This window comes from Oncorhynchus clarkii, chromosome 18 (genome assembly GCF_045791955.1).
Source record: "Oncorhynchus clarkii lewisi isolate Uvic-CL-2024 chromosome 18, UVic_Ocla_1.0, whole genome shotgun sequence".
Taxonomy (NCBI): Eukaryota; Metazoa; Chordata; class Actinopteri; order Salmoniformes; family Salmonidae; genus Oncorhynchus; species Oncorhynchus clarkii.
The window spans coordinates 51715416-51732884 of NC_092164.1; the positions used below are offsets into that span (position 1 = coordinate 51715416).

The 17469-nt window shown below is 45.4% G+C and overlaps 1 protein-coding gene and 1 pseudogene across 2 annotated transcripts in view; both read left to right on the forward strand.

The window, feature by feature from the left end:
- LOC139373666 (SH3 domain-binding protein 5-like) overlaps positions 1-2971 on the forward strand; it is a 38880-nt gene extending 35909 nt beyond the window's left edge. The window contains exons 6-9 of one of the 2 annotated variants that reach the window (XM_071114486.1): positions 594-636; positions 714-930; positions 1007-1336; positions 1496-2971. In XM_071114486.1, the coding sequence (XP_070970587.1) occupies positions 594-636; positions 714-930; positions 1007-1336; positions 1496-1677 (772 nt within the window). In that variant the 3' untranslated portion in view covers positions 1678-2971. The remainder of the gene's footprint in view (positions 1-593; positions 637-713; positions 931-1006; positions 1337-1495) is intronic. The other variant, XM_071114487.1, reaches the window with a different exon arrangement.
- A 2102-nt stretch (positions 2972-5073) lies between these two features.
- On the forward strand, positions 5074-16479 carry LOC139372365 (uncharacterized; annotated as a pseudogene).
- Positions 16480-17469: the final 990 nt, after the last annotated feature.

The window sequence follows — 17469 nt, forward strand, 5'->3', positions numbered from 1 at the left end:
CTCTCTCTCTCGCTCTCTCTTGCCTTCTCTCGCTCTCTCTCTCTCTCTCTCTCTCGCCTTCTCTCTCTCTCTCGCCTTCTCTCTCTCTCGCCTTCTCTCTCTCTCCCTCTCTCTCTCTCTCTCTCTCGCCTTCTCTCTCTGCCCCTCTCTCTCTCTCTCTCTCTCGCCTTCTCTCTCTCTCTCGCCTTCTCTCTCTCCCCCTCTCTCTCTCTCTCTCTCTTTCTCTCCCCCGCTCTCTCTCTCTCCCCCGCTCTCTCTCTCTCCCCGCTCTCGCTCTCTCCCCCGCTCTCTCTCTCTCCCCGCTCTCTCTCTCCCCCGCTCTCTCTCTCTCCCCGCTCTCTCTCTCTCCCCCGCTCTCTCTCTCTCCCCCGCTCCCCCGCTCTCTCTCTCTCCCCGCTCTCTCTCTCTCCCCCGCTCTCTCTCTCCCCCGCTCCCTGTCTCTCCCCCGCTCCCCCGCTCTCTCTCTCTCTCCCCGCTCTCTCTCTCTCCCCCGCTCTCTCTCTCTCCCCCGCTCCCCCGCTCTCTCTCTCTCCCCCGCTCTCTCTCTCTCCCCCGCTCCCTCTCTCTCCCCCGCTCTCTCTCTCCACCCGCAGGCCATATTTTGAACTGAAGGCAAAATACTACCTACAACTTGAGGTATGTACAGTGTTTATTGTTGCCATAGATACACAATAAGTTGCTTGTGTGTTGTAACGTCTCTTCTTCTCTCTCAGCAACTAAGACGACATGTAGACAAGTTTCAGGCCAAGCTGACCGTTGCCAAGGCAGACTACCGCACAACGCTGCATAACCTAGAGACCATTTCCGAGGAGATCCACTCCCGGCGACACTCCATCACCATGGGAACCAGAGGGAGGGGCGTGGGGGCTGAGGGGGAGGGGGGAAATGAGGACATCACCAACTTCAAGATGGAGTCAGACGGATTGTCCTGTGAGTGTCACACACAGATACGTGCACACAGCCAGGTTTTAATGTGTGTGTATGTTAATTTGTGTGTGTTTTCCAGTGGCATCTGTGACGTTTGATGAAGGCGATAACAGGGGTGGATCAGAGGAAGAGACAAAAACACACTCCACTTCCGCTCCCCTCGATATGCCCTCCTCTTCTCTCCATGCCTACCCCTCCACCCCTCTGGACCTGCCCTCCTCCTCATTCTCCACCCCCTCTGCCTACCTCTCCCCCTGCCCATCCCTTATGTCCTCGTCCTGTCCCAGTGCCATGGAGGGACACAGTCCTGGCGGCTGGCTAAGCCCAGAGTGGAGGTGTGGTTCTCCTCTCCTCGGTCCCCGCTCCCAGTGCAGTGGAGCCTCCTCCCCAGACTGCGACCAGGAAAGAGGTGGGTGTATGTGTTTTTCCGGTGACTTTGTGTCTATAAATGTGTTAATTGTTTGGATTATTGTTGGGCTACTGTTTATAGGACTGTATGTTAGAAAATACGTTTATTCACCTTTAACTCTGCTTTTGTGTGTGTGTGTGTGTGTGTGTGTGTGTGTAGGGGACAGAGCAGAGGGCGCGGAGCAGAAGTTGGAGGCAGGTCTAAGTAAGCTGACCCTAACAATAACACACCCACTGCATCCTGGGAACGACGACTCCAAGGATGACCCCAAGACGACCTCCAGCTCCGCCACTACAACACATATTCCCAACCTTACCATCCTCCAGACCAACAGCGCCTAACGGACAGACAACTTCACCTCTTACCCTTGACCCTTGACTCATGACCTTTAAGCCTAAACTCTAACTGAGCGTTTCTATGAACTTCAGTAACATTACAATGTGTTTTATTCACTCCAGGGACAAATCTGAAATCACACCCTATTCCATGCATAGGAAATATGGAATATTGGCAATAGGCTGCCATTTTGGATCTTGGCCAGAACTGATCTGGAATAACCTGGAAGGGGAAATAAACTTGGGGATTGTGGGGGATCATAGCCAGGCAAGTCTATTGTCTACACCTTAAAACACTCCAAACCAAGGAAGGGTGTGAAAGAGACCTTGCTATGGCTGTGTCCCAATCTTCCAAAAAGGGTGGACTTGCACAATCACTGTCATGGATTTAAAAGCTATTGATTGGTGTAAGCTGGGGGGAGTTTACACTATTGTGACATGTTGGAATTATCCTGGAGAGAGATATGTAAATATGGCTGTTGAGCCCCCCGGCTCCCCTGATCCCACAACGTGTGTGAGGGGCAGAGGTTACTGTGGTCTCAGCGCACGTACGCGCGCGCGTGTGTGTGTGTGTGCGTGCGTGCGCGTGTGTGTGTGTGTGTCAGAGGAACAGCATGTTACTGCAGTTTTTCTTCCTCACAAAGACTGACTGGGGTTGTTACTGCAGTTTTTCTCCCTCACATAGACAGACTGGGGTTGTTACTGCAGTTTTTCTCCCTCACATAGACAGACTGGGGTTGTTACTGCAGTTTTTCTCCCTCACATAGACAGACTGGGGTTGTTACTGCAGTTTTTCTTCCTCACATAGACAGACTGGGGTTGTTACTGCAGTTTTTCTCCCTCACATAGACTGACTGGGGTTGTTACTGCAGTTTTTCTCCCTCACATAGACAGACTGGGGTTGTTACTGCAGTTTTTCTTCCTCACATAGACAGACTGGGGTTGTTACTGCAGTTTTTCTTCCTCACATAGACAGACTGGGGTTGTTACTGCAGTTTTTCTCCCTCACATAGACAGACTGGGGTTGTTACTGCAGTTTTTCTCCCTCACATAGACTGACTGGGGTTGTTTGCAATTACTATGTGTTGTACGTGTTTGTGTGTGTCGCTATGTGTGGTAAGTAGGGCGACTGTGTGTGTAGAGACTGTTTCAATGCAGTTGTAGTGTTGGTGTATGACTCCTGTATGGTGTATGGGGAGAGTACATTCTAACTCCAGTAGAGAGAGTCTATATTTATGCTCTGTGTCTCTGACCTACACTATGTATCTGTTCTTAGAATAAAACACATCCTGACACTTCATTGTGTGTGTCTGAGTGTGTCTGACACTGACGCACTGTAGCCTCACAAACAGGAACCTGCCCCCCAACACACTCACACACTTTAACCCCAAAGTCACCATTGTGTCTCTCCCTCAATGCTAATGGATGTAAACAAACACTACCTGACACACACACACACACTGGCGAGAGTGTTTTCTTCCTGCTACTCTCAGCTGGTGCAGTGTTATCTCATGACTTGCGTCAAAGCTCTGAGACTCCCTGTCTGTGTGTGTGTGCCCTTTTCTGGGCCGGAATCTAAGCCGGATCTGCCTATCCCAAATCAGTCAGTTACACCTTGTCCCAGTTCTTAAAGGCCTGATAGAGGCTGCACAACCTAATCAACAGGCTGGCCACAGCTAGGAACTATATCTCAACCTAGGCGATAAGGGCCTTAGCGGGCAATCCCCAGAGCCTAGTGCCTATGCTGTCTAACTCCTCAACCTAACATGCTTCCTGCTGTTCAGGTCAGAGCTTTCACTTTAGACATTATAAGGATAATCTCTCCTGTCTGGCAAGGCCTAGATTAAATCCTTCACAGACTCCTACCAATGTCCTAGTACTATAGTCTGGTACTAGGTCCCTTTATTCCAGAATGTATGATTTCTAATTAATTAATCAGATTCTCAAAATCCTCAATTGATCAAATGAATTAGAAGTAAGACAACAACATGCACGTGTATTGATCAAATGAATTAGAAGTAAGACAACAACATGCACGTGTATATGACTCTTTGACGACTCCAGGTTTGGAACATCAAAGCAAAGTTTATTCAAGTTCTAGTTTATTATAAAAATCTATGCCAACATTATAAATGTAAATTCAAGATACCCTCAGGGCTTTCACCTAAACCTCCTCAGGGCTTTCACCTAAACCTCCTCAGGGCTTTCACCTAAACCTCCTAAGGGCTTTCACCTAAACCTCCTCAGGGCTTTCACCTAAACCTCCTCAGGGCTTTCACCTAAACCTCCTCAGGGCTTTCACCTAAACCTCCTCAGGGCTTTCACCTAAACCTTCTCAGGGCTTTCACCTAAACCTCCTCAGGGCTTTCACCTAAACCTCCTCAGGGCTTTCACCTAAACCTCCTCATAGGGCTTTCACCTAAACCTCCTCAGGGCTTTCACCTAAACCTCCTCAGGGCTTTCACCTAAACCTCCTCAGGGCTTTCACCTAAACCTCCTCATAGGGCTTTCACCTAAACCTCCTTAGGGCTTCACTATGTCTATATCGTTTTAATGTTTAAAAAAGCCGTCTTCAATAACAGCTAATTAATTATTCCTCTCCAACTGAACATCAATACCCCTACTGCACTCCTCTACTCAGTACATACCCCAACTGAACATCAATACCCCTACTGCACTCCTCTACTCAGTACATACCCCAACTGAACATCAATACCCCTACTACACTCCTCTACTCAGTACATACCCCAACTGAACATCAATACCCCTACTGCACTCCTCTACTCAGTACATACCCCAACTGAACATCAATACCCCTACTGCACTCCTCTACTCAGTACATACCCCAACTGAACATCAATACCCCTACTGCACTCCTCTACTCAGTACATACCCCAACTGAACATCAATACCCCTACTGCACTCCTCTACTCAGTACATACCCCAACTGAACATCAATACCCTTACTGCACTCCTCTACTCAGTACATACCCCAACTGAACATCAATACCCCTACTACACTCTTCTACTCAGTGAATACTGTCCTTGTAATATCTTGGCCCAAACGGGTGTGTATTTAGGCTCTGGAAGACCGTTTGTGTGTGTGAATGTGAATGTAATTCTGTGGGTGTATATGTACTCCGTGGGTGTGTAGCCATTAGCCTGTGCGTGTGTTGTGCCAGCTGTGACCTTGAGTTTGTGTGTGTGCGTGTGAGTGAATGTGCACTTTTTATTCTGTGTGTGTATGTAAAACTGTTTAGCGAATGGAGAGTGTGTTGTGAACTGCTGTAACCCTAAAGATGAGGAGAGATGACCAGCCTCAAGGTACGAATGTTGAAAATTTGGACTGTGATCATTAAACTCGTTGTACTCATTGGTCCTCTATAAAAAGTCAGAAGTTCCTGGGCAATAGTCATTCCGCCATGTCCCTCCGTGTCCTCCTGGCAGTGGTGGTTGCTGTTCTCTATCTGTCCCCAGTAACGTTAACCCGGGCTGGGGACAGGACAGAGGGGACTCCTGGTCCATCTTACGTGGCCGCAGTCTACGAGCACAAGGTGATTCTGAACCCAGAGCCGCATGTGCCTCTGTCTCGGACCGCGGCGCTCGAGCACATGATGAGGAACCTGAAGGTCTATGAGGAGCAGGCCGAACGGGCAGCGGAACAGGTTGTTCCTTCATAACACACAGAGAAACAACCTCCACGTTCCTCTCGCTCCTTGTCTCGGTCTTTCTAATTCAAAAGGGCAGCGGAACAGGTAGGCACACCTGTGGGAGGGACTGGGAGATGGTCTTCTCTTTCAATTAATACAACTAGATGTGTTAATACAGGGCTGGAACAAAGCCTGCACACCCTGCAGATAAGCTCTCGAGGACTGGAGAAGACGTACCTTTGACCAGGAGGATAAACATCAATCTGAAGTTTTTGAGTTATCAGCTTTACAGCTCCATTTACCCCTTTCTATCACGTTACTGTTCCTTCATAACACACAGAGAAACAACCTCCACGTCCCTCTCTCTCCTTGTCTCGGTCTTTCTAATTCAAAAGGATTCATTGGCATGGAAAGTGTTATACATTGCCAAAGCAAACATAGACACTCTCTCTGACTCTCTTCCAGGGGGCTCAGATCATAGTATTTCCAGAAGACGGTATCCATGGATTCAACTTCAGTCGTCTGTCCATCTCTGGTTACCTAGAGACCATCCCTGACCCACTGACTGAGGACTGGAACCCCTGTACACAACCTGACAGACACAATCACACTGAGGTATACACACGCACATGCACACACACCTTTACTTACCACCATCCATGTCTAATGTCATCAATTTGAATGTGTGTTCTGCCCTGTTCTCTCTCAGGTCCTCCAGAGTTTGAGCTGCATGGCTCGACGCCACCAACTGTACCTGGTGGCAAACATGCCTGACCTCCAGCCCTGCCCTCTGACCTCTCATCCCCACCTTGACCCCTCTCAAACTCCCTGCCCCCCTGATGGGCGCTGGCAGTTCAACACTGATGTAGTCTTCAGGTCGGTGGTAAATGGGTTGTTTCTGTTTTAAACACGTTTCTTGATCCTGTGAGAAAATAATTTATTGTACAGGGAGCACTACAGGTATTCTACACCTCCAGAGGTTCTCTTGGAATAGGGGAATTGATTTCCAAAAGCTTTTTAGTTATACAGGAGGGTCTTGGAATTATGTTTTTGCTTTTCATCCTATGCGCACCCTTATCAGCAACCATTCTCTATAGGACTTTATTTTATTTGCATAATAATTGTATTACTTTTACACAAGGATTTGGGTTATATAGATGAAAATACATTTAGTTTTCCCATTCACTGCAGGTCTGATGGTTCCCTGGCGGCTCGCTACCACAAACAAAACCTGTTCTTTGAGACGGAATTCGATACCCCGCCCAGACTAGAGGTGGTGACCTTTGACACGCCGTTCGCCGGACGGTTTGGAGTGTTCACCTGCTTTGACATCCTGTTTCACGACCCTACTGTCAGACTACTGGAGAAGGTACACAAAGTCGCACAATGTTTCAATATGGATGCAAATGAATTCATCCAAAGTCTTAATGTTTGTCTTTATCTCTCTCAGGGTATCAGACAGATGATCTTCCCCACAGCCTGGATGAATCTGCTTCCTCTACTAACAGCGGTTCAGATCCAGAGAGCGGTCAGTCTGGGAGCTAACGTCACTCTGTTGGCGGCTAACCTCAGGCATGACAGCAAGGCTATGACGGGCAGCGGCATCTTCACCCCTAGTACTTCCATCTATCACCACGCCTTCCACCACCCTGGGGAGCCAGAGGAGGGGAAGTTGCTGGTGTTGAGGATACCTGTACTGGACAGTGACTGGCTGGCAACACAGAAGCAGGCAAAGGGGCAGGGAGAGACAGGAGGACAGGGTGAGGCAAAGGGGCAGGGAGAGACAGGAGGACAGGGTGAGGCAAAGGGGCAGGGGGAGACAGGAGGAGAGGGTGAGGGTGAACCTCTCTCCGCTTCTCTTCCTACCCTCTCTCCCAATCCCTCCCCATCCCCCTCTCACTTCATCTCCTCTATGATGTGTGACCCATTCTCCTTCGTCCTGCTGCATGGTTCAGAGGGCCAGCTGACTGTGTGTGACGGTCCTCTCTGCTGCCACCTGCAGTACCGACGGTCCCCACAGGGTGGCAATACGGAGCTCTATGCTCTAGGGGCATTCGCTGGCAATCACACGGCTGACGGACACTTCGCCTTGCAGGTAGGGAGAAACATTTACATTACATGCATTACAACCAGGGTTGGGGTCAATTACATTTAAATTCCAGTCAATTCAGGAAGTACCTTGCTCAAGGGCACATTGGCAGATTTTTCACTTAGTCGTCTCATGGTATCAATGATTAATGATTAATCCTTCACCCTCCAGGTGTGTGCGTTGGTCCGGTGCTCGGGGTCAGAGGTCAGCTCCTGTGGAAAGGGAGTGGAGGAGGCAGAGTCTAGAGTGGACTTCCGGTTGGAGGGGAAGTTCGGAACGCGGTACGTTTACCCATCGTTGCTAGGTAGTGGCATGGTTGTAGATGGACCCGACCGGATCGAGAAGACCACAGATGGTCGAGTGACCATGGAACACTCAGGGATGTCCGTCGGACTGGTGACCGCATGTCTCTACGGCAGGGTGTACGACCAGGACTAGGGTGCGTGTGTGAGTGTGAAAGTGTGAGAGCGAGAGAGAGAGAGAAAATAAAGTAAATAAATGTTCTCCAACCTCTTTGTTCTCTGTACCGTTTCTGTATCATCTAAAGCAGCTATTCCCAAACTGGGGTACAGGGGTACCCCAAATAAAAATGTGATTCACTTAAAAAAAATACATATATACAGTTGAAAGTGATAAGTACACTTAGTTTGGAGTCATTAAAACTCATTTTTCAACCACTCCACAAATGTCTTGTTAAAAAACTATAGTTTTGGAAAGTCGGTTAGGATGACTTCTTTGTGCATGACACAAGTAATGTTTCCAACAATTGTTTACAGACAGATTATTTCACTTATAATTCACTGGATCACAATTCCAGTGGATCAGAAGTTTACATACACTAAGTTGACTTTGCCTTTAAACAGCTTGGAAATGTACAGAAAATGATGTCGTCAGCTTTAGAAGCTTCTGAGGCTAATTGACATAATTTGAGTCAACTGGAGGTGTACCTGTGGATGTATTTCAAGGCCTACCTTCAAGCTCAGTGACTCTTTGCTTGACATCATGGGAAAATCAAAAGAAATCAGCCAAGACCGCATAATTTTTTTGTAGACCTCCACAAGTCTGGTTCATCCTTGGGAGCAATTTCCAAACACCTGAAGGTACCATGTTCATCTGTACAAACAATAGTACGCAAATATAAACACCATGGGACCACGTAGCCGTCATACCGCTCAGGAAGGAGACGCGTTCTGTCTCCTAGAGATGAATGTACTTTGGTGCGAAAAGTGCAAATCAATCCCAGAACAACAGAAAAGGACCTTGTGAAGATGCTGGAGGAAACAGGTACAAAGTATCTATATCCACAGTAAAACGAGTCCTATATCGACATAACCTGAAAGGCCGCTCTGCAAGGAAGAAGCCACCACTCCAAAACCGCCATAAAAAAGCCAGACTACAGTTTGCAACTGCACATGGGGATAAAGATTGTACTTTTTGGAGAAATGTCCTCTGGTCAGATAAATCAAAAATAGAACTGTTTGGCCATAATGATCATCGTTATGTTTGGAGGAAAAAGGGGGATGCTTGCAAGTCGAAGAACACCATCCCAACCTTGAAGCACGGGGGTGGCAGCATCATGTTGTGGGGGTGCTTTGCTGCAGGAGGGACTGGTGCACTTCACAAAATGGATGGCATCATGAGGCAGGAAAACTATGTGGATATATTGAAGCAACATCTCAAGACATCAGTCAGGAAGTTGAAGCTTGGTCACAAATGGGTCTTCCAAATGGACAATGACCCCAAGCATACTTCCAAAGTTGTGGCAAAATGGCTTAAGGACAACAAAGTCAAGGTATTGGAGTGGCCATCACAAAGCCCTGACCTCAATCCTATAGAACATTTGTGGGCAGAACTGAAAAAGTGTGTGCGAGCAAGGAGGCCTACAAACCTGACTCAGTTACACCAGCTCTGTCAGGAGGAATGGGCCAAAATTCATCCAACTTATTGTGGGAAGCTTGTGGAAGGCAACCCAAAATGTTTGACTCAAGTTAAACACTTTAAAGGCAATGCTACCAAATGCTAATTGAGTGTATGTAAACTTCTGACCCACTGGGAATGTGATGAAAGAAATAAAAGCTGAAATAAATCATTCTCTCTACTATTATTCTGACATTTCACATTCTTAAAATAAAGTGGTGATCCTAACTGACCTAAGACTGGGAATTTGTACTAGGATTAAATGTCAGGAATTGTGAAGAACTGAGTTTAAATGTATTTGGCTAAGGTGTATGTAAACTTTAGACTTTAACTGTATCCAATAATTTTGCAACGTTCAGAATGAGACTGATGTGATTAATGGATATGAATAAAGATGAATGGATGACTGGTATGATAACAATATATTCTGGAGTTAATTGGGAAACGGTAACTCATTAAACCATTTTTTCCCCATGGTGTTCCAAGTTACTAAGGAGTTAATTGTTACATTATTAATTTAATCACGTAATAATTAGTCAATTGATTTGATAAAATAGCCGTCATCACTTTAATGGTAGTGACGTCTCAACCTTTAATATTCTAATTTCACTCAATTCTTATTTCACTCTAACCTAAAACATTCAACATCCCATCATCATCCTATTATTTCAACATTATAACATTTCACTATCAATCTTGTTATGGATATTCTACACAGGGACACTCAAAGTCAAACTTAAATGAATCATTCTTTATTGTCAGTTAACTGGAGAGGTTCCAACCAACTTGATGCACCATAGTACACGTCTGTCAGGAGCTCTGCCTAAGGCAGTCCCATTAGATCTCTTATATGCTGCTTACACAGACAAGTTATAGTTGCATGATTTAGCTTATTCATTATTTAGAATGAATTCATCATTAACGTTTGGTTTATGCATGTGACCGACCAATACCTCATAAGGCTTCCTCTCTCCAAGCTGAGATCTTAAAACTGAGATATCCCTTTTGTTTTCAAAACAAGGTTCTGGGCATACTGCCAAATTGCTCTCCTGATAGTGAGGATTACTCCCAGGAACATTCAGTCACTTGCATGAACACAGAAATTTGTTATTAGAAAAGCACAAACAAAGTTCCTCTTATCATTCACTCTGTAATAATTATCATTACATTTGATTCATTTGGTTATTACTTAAATTATCAAAGAAGTAAGTAAACAAAATCAATGCATAAAACCAGACACTTTCAAACCAGACACTTTCAAACCCTTTATTCTGGGTAGTAAACAAAATCAACACATAAAACCAGACATTTCATCCTTTCAAACCCTTCATTCTGGGTTGTACAAACTTGTAAAACCATTGCAGTAGAATGTTTTAACTTAAGACCTTTGCTTCATACAGTTACACACATGTTTCATTACACATTTCATTTATGGATTCTGCAATGACATTTCAGCTGGAGCTTTTGTCGTGAGTGGCATGTTAACTTCTCTGGGATATGTGGGACGCTAGCGTCCCACCTGGCCAACATCCAGGTGAGAGCGCCAAATTCAAATAAATTACTATAAAAATTCAACTTTCATGAAATCACACACGCAATACACCAAATTAAAGCTACACTTGTTGTGAATCCAGCAAACGTGTCAGATTTCAAAAAGGCTTTACGGCGAACGCAAACGATGCTATTATCTGAGTATAGCACCCCAGCAAACAAACGCAGACAATCATATTTCAACCCGCCAGGAGCGACACAAAACGCAGAAATAAAGATTTCATTCATACCTTACCTTTGACGAGCTTCTTTTGTTGGCACTCCAATATGTCCCATAAACATCACAAATGGTCCTTTTGTTCGATTAATACCATTGATATGTATCCAAAATGTCAATTTATTTGGCGCGTTTGATCCAGAAAAACACCGGTTCCAACTCGCGCAACATGACTACTAAATATCTCATAAGTTACCTGTAATCTTTGTCCAAACATTTCAAACAACTTTCCTAATACACCTTTTGGTATTTAACGTAAATAATCGATAACATTTAAGACGGGATAAACTGTGTTCAATACCGAAGGAAAACAAAAGTGTAGCGAGCTTTCAGGTCACGCGCCTCTAACAAAGAGTACACTTCTCTCTACCCTCGTTCTGAACAGTGCTACTTCATTTCTCAAAGGAAAAATGTTTACATACCCTACATTACTCATCTCATACTGTACTCGATACCATCTACTGCATCTTGCCTATGCCGTTCGGCCACCGCTCATTTATATATTTTTATGTACATATTCTTATTCATTCCTTTACTCTTGTGTGTATAAGGTAGTTGTTGTGAAATTGTTAGGTTAGATTACTTGTTAGATATTACTGCATGGTCGGAAATAGTAGCACAAGCATTTCGCTACTCGCATTAACATCTGCGAACCATGTGTATGTGACAAATACAATTTGATTTGATGTAGAATGTTTTTGGTGCCCATCCCCAGATCTGTGCCTTGACACAATCCTGTCTGTCTACGGACAATTCCTTGGTTTTTGCTCTGACATAAACTGTCAATTGTGGGACATTATATAGAAAAGTGTGTGCCTTTCCAAATCATGTCCAATCAATTGAATTTACCCCAGCTAAACTTCACAATTATCACAACACGTACAGTAGGTTGTAATATAAAAAAATGGTCTGGCATGGCTTCCCCAGTGATTTTACCCACACAACACTACTGTTTATATAGCATCCAAAATATTTTTTACAATTGGGGAGTGCCAAGATGGGTGCGTGGTGGCTTCAATACAGTGCCCCCTGTCAGTCATCCAGGGTGTATACATATCATTGGTCCCAACCCACGATTTGACAACTGAATGGGAACTTGCCTGCCTGCCTGCCCTCCCTACCATTTGAGTGATGCCAAATCATTTTTTTTATTGACAACTAAGATATGTGCTAAATGTGAATAAGTCGTTCAAGTGCAGCATAGCTATCTAGCAAAGTGAATCACATTTCTTGCTAGCTAACAACTGCACCTCTAGCTGTACCCACGCGTGAGTGAACCTAAAAGGAACTTCAGGGAGATAGCCCATACTAGTCACCTCGACACCATGCTCTCACAGACGCCATAATGGGCAGACACAATGTCACATCCTCTAACTATCTCCCTGATATGTATAGTGTCGTGGTAATTTCCTGTATTACTAAGTGAAAGGAGAGTTTACAAACCACACACAAGTCAGAGTTATACTTTAAAACTTCATCTTTTAATAATATGAGCTTCACCATAGCCCTGTGACTCTCAGATCAATTCAGTGTCTATAAATGAATTCTGAGAGTGTCAACATAGTGGCAACTGAGATCATTTATAGCAAAGATCCACCCCCTAGTCGACATGACAAACCACAGATCTTAGGAACTGTTCACAAAGAAAGACTTTTACTTGAGAGAGGAGTATCCCATAGACGGACAGCATTATCTATAAATTATCGTTCAGTTTGCTCTCTAAGACAAGGTTCTACTTCTCGTTCTTGGTACTTCGATTTACCAAAACATTACCTCATCCAATGGCATATATCAATTGTCAATTCTAGATACTCCCATCTCAAATACCCCCCTCCTGGACAAACTCCCGGAGAGTAGTGAGCGTCTAGGTCCTATACTATCTCAAGATAAGTGCAACATCAGAGGGGACATACAATGGTTCCAGACACTGCCATACTCCTCCCTCCAACGGGAAAAAGAGGGAGTGACTGGAGTACAGACATAGTGGAGCCCTTCACATGGTTTCACAGATATATTCATTATGAAGACAATGTTCAAACCTGACTTCTCCCTTTCTGATATTCTGCCTATTACCAGTCATGTAAAAGACAAGCCTGACCTCTCCCCTCTCTGGGCCCCAAGTACTGTTCCCTAGAGAAGAGAGAGGAAAATGCAACTGCCAACAGTATAGTCCAAAAGAAGACAATCTAACGACAAGTATAAAATAAATAAAACATCTTATTTATCTATGTTACCTAACTAATTCTGATTCAGCTACGGCAATAGTGAACTGCTGCCCCGTAGCGATCATGCTGCAGTACTGCATGGGCTGACACAGGAGAACACGCCCTCAGACCATCCAACCTTGTTTTAGAGAATTTGGCAGTACATCCAACCGGCCTCACAACTGTAGACCATGTGCAACCACATCAGCCCAGGACCTCTACATCTGGCTTCTTCACCTGCTGGATTGTCTGAAGGGGGGTGCTGAGGTTAATTTCTGTCTGTAATAATGCCCTTTTGTTGGGGCAAAATCATTCTGATTGGCTGGGCCTGGCATCCCAGTGGGTGTAACTGGCTCCCAAGTGGGTGGACCTATGCCCTCCTATGGCAGCAACTCTTCCTAATCATGTGAAATCCATAGATTAGGGCCAAATGTATTTATTTTAATTGACTGATTTCCTTCTATGAACTGTAACTCAGTAACATTTTTGAAGTTGTTGCATGTTTTTTTCAGTATATTTGTTCAATGAATCATTGAACTCGTACTCATCAGTCTATAAAAAGTCAGAAGTTCCTGGGCACTGGTCATTCCGCCATGTCCCTCCGTGTCCTCCTGGCAGTGGTGGTTGCTGTTCTCTATCTGTCCCCAGTAACGTGAACCCGGGCTGGGGACAGGACAGAGGGGACTTCCTGTCCATCCTACGTGGCCACAGTCTACGAGCATCAGGTGATTCTGAACCCAGAGCCGCATGTGCCTCTGTCTCGGGCCGCGGCGCTCGAGCACATGATGAGGAACCTGAAGGCCTATGAGGAGCAGGCCGCACGGGCAGCAGAACAGGGGCTCAGATCATAGTATTTCCAGAAGACGGTATCCATGGATTCAACTTCAGTCGTCTGTCCATCTCTGGTTACCTAGAGACCATCCCTGACCCACTGACTGAGGACTGGAACCCCTGTACACAATCTGACAGACACAATCACACTGAGGTATACACATGCACATACACACACACCTTTACTTACCACCATCCATGTCTAATGTCATCAATTTGAATGTGTGTTCTGCCCTGTTCTCTCTCAGGTCCTCCAGAGTTTGAGCTGCATGGCTCGACGTCACCAACTGTACCTGGTGGCAAACATGCCTGACCTCCAGCCCTGCCCTCTGACCTCTCATCCCCACCTTGACCCCTCTCAAACTCCCTGCCCCCCTGATGGGCGCTGGCAGTTCAACACTGATGTAGTCTTCAGGTCGGTGGTAAATGGGTTGTTTCTGTTTTAAACACGTTTCTTGATCCTGTGAGAAAATAATTTATTGTACAGGGAGCACTACAGGTATTCTACACCTCCAGAGGTTCTCTTGGAATAGGGGAATTGATTTCCAAAAGCTTTTTAGTTATACAGGAGGGTCTTGGAATTATGTTTTTGCTTTTCATCCTATGCGCACCCTTATCAGCAACCATTCTCTATAGGACTTTATTTTATTTGCATAATAATTGTATTACTTTTACACAAGGATTTGGGTAATATAGATGAAAATACATTTAGTTTTCCCATTCACTGCAGGTCTGATGGTTCCCTGGCGGCTCGCTACCACAAACAAAACCTGTTCTTTGAGACGGAATTCGATACCCCGCCCAGACTAGAGGTGGTGACCTTTGACACGCCGTTCGCCGGACGGTTTGGAGTGTTCACCTGCTTTGACATCCTGTTTCACGACCCTACTGTCAGACTACTGGAGAAGGTACACAAAGTCGCACAATGTTTCAATATGGATGCAAATGAATTCATCCAAAGTCTTAATGTTTGTCTTCATCTCTCTCAGGGTATCAGACAGATGATCTTCCCCACAGCCTGGATGAATCTGCTTCCTCTACTAACAGCGGTTCAGATCCAGAGAGCGGTCAGTCTGGGAGCTAACGTCACTCTGTTGGCGGCTAACCTCAGGCATGACAGCAAGGCTATGACGGGCAGCGGCATCTTCACCCCTAGTACTTCCATCTATCACCACGCCTTCCACCACCCTGGGGAGCCAGAGGAGGGGAAGTTGCTGGTGTTGAGGATACCTGTACTGGACAGTGACTGGCTGGCAACACAGAAGCAGGCAAAGGGGCAGGGAGAGACAGGAGGACAGGGTGAGGCAAAGGGGCAGGGAGAGACAGGAGGACAGGGTGAGGCAAAGGGGCAGGGGGAGACAGGAGGACAGGGTGAGGCAAAGGGGCAGGGAGAGCCCGGAGGACAGGGGGAGACAGGAGGAGAGGGTGAACCTCCCTCTGCCGCAGTTCCTTCCCTCTCTCCCACTCCCTCCCCCTTTCAATGCCTTTATGGCGGGTGACCTGTTCTTCTTCGCCTTGCTGCTTGATTCAGAGGGCCAGCTGACTTTGTGTGACGGTCTGCTCTGCTGCCACCTGCAATACCAACGGTCCACACAGGGTGGCAATACAGAGCTCTATGCTCTTGGGGTGTTCGCTGGCAAACACACGTTTGCGGGACGCTTCACCTTGCAGGTAGGGAGAAACATTTACATTACATGCATGCATTTCAACCAGGGTTAGGGTCAATTCCATTTAAAATTCAGGAAGTACACTGAAATGTAAATTCCAAATCTCTTCAATGCTTCTTAATGAGGAAATGTAGAATTGGAATTTTGTTTACTTTCTGAATTGAAATTGACCCCAACCCTGATTACAACTTACATTTGGAACTGGTAGGGATCCTGTGTTTATGTATACATGCAATGTTTTTTAAATTTAATTCTACAGCTGTGATCTTACATTTACATTTGAGTAATTTAGCAGATGTTCTTATCCATAGCGACTTACAGGAGCAATTAGGGTTAAGTGCCTTGCTCAAGGGCACATTGACAGATTTGTCAATAGTTGGCTCATGGCATTAATGATTAACTCCTCCCCCTCCAGGTGTGTGCGTTGGTCCGGTGCTCGGGGTCAGAGGTCAGCTCCTGTGGAAAGGGAGTGGAGGAGGCAGAGTCTAGAGTGGACTTCCGGTTGGATGGGAAGTTCGGAACGCGGTACGTTTACCCATCGTTGCTAGGTAGTGGCATGGTTGTAGATGGACCCGACCGGATCGAGAAGACCACAGATGGTCGAGTGACCATGGAACACTCAGGGATGTCTGTCGGATTGGTGACCGCATGTCTCTACGGCAGGGTGTACGACCAGGACTAGGGTGCGTGTGTGAGTGAGTCTGCGAGAGAGAAAATAAAGTAAATCAATGTTCTCCAACCTCTTTGTTCTCTAGGAGACAGAACACATCTCCTTCCTGAGCGGTAGGACGGTTGCGTGGTCCCCATGGTGTTTATACTTGTGTATTATTGTTTGTACAGATGAATGTGGTACCTTCAGGCATTTGGAAATTGCTCCCAAGGATGAACCAATTTTTTTTTATGTGATTTCTTCTGATTTTCCCATGATTTCAAGCAGAGGCACTGAGTTTGAAGGTAGGCCTTGAAATACATCCACAGGTACACCTCCGATTGACTCAAATGATGTCAATTAGCCAATCAGAAGCTTCTAAAGCTATGACATCATTTTCTGGAATTGTCCAAGCTGTTTAAAGGCACAGTCAACTTAGTGTATATAAACTTCTGACCCACTGGAAATGTGATACAGTGAATTATAAGTTAAATCTGTCTGTAAACAATTGTTGAAAAAATGACTTGTGATGCACAAAGTAGACGTCCAAACCGACTTGCCAAAACTACAGTTTGTTAACAAGGAATTTGTGGAGTGGTTGAAAAACAAGTTTTAATGACTCCAACCTAAGTGTATGTAAACTTCTGACTTCAACTGTAGTTGAATCAATCATGACCGTTCCCTATAATATAGTTGAATCCATCATGACTGTTCCCTATAATATAGTTGAATCCATCATGACCGTTCCCTATAATATAGTTGAATCCATCATGACCGTTCCCTATAATATAGTTGAATCCATCATGACTGTTCCCTATAATGTAGTTGAATCCATCATGACCGTTCCCTATAATATAGTTGAATCCATCATGACCGTTCCCTATAATATAGTTGAATCCATCATGACCGTTCCCTATAATATAGTTGAATCCATCATGACCGTTCCCTATAATATAGTTGAATCCATCATGACCGTTCCCTATAATATAGTTGAATCCATCATGACTGTTCCCTATAATATAG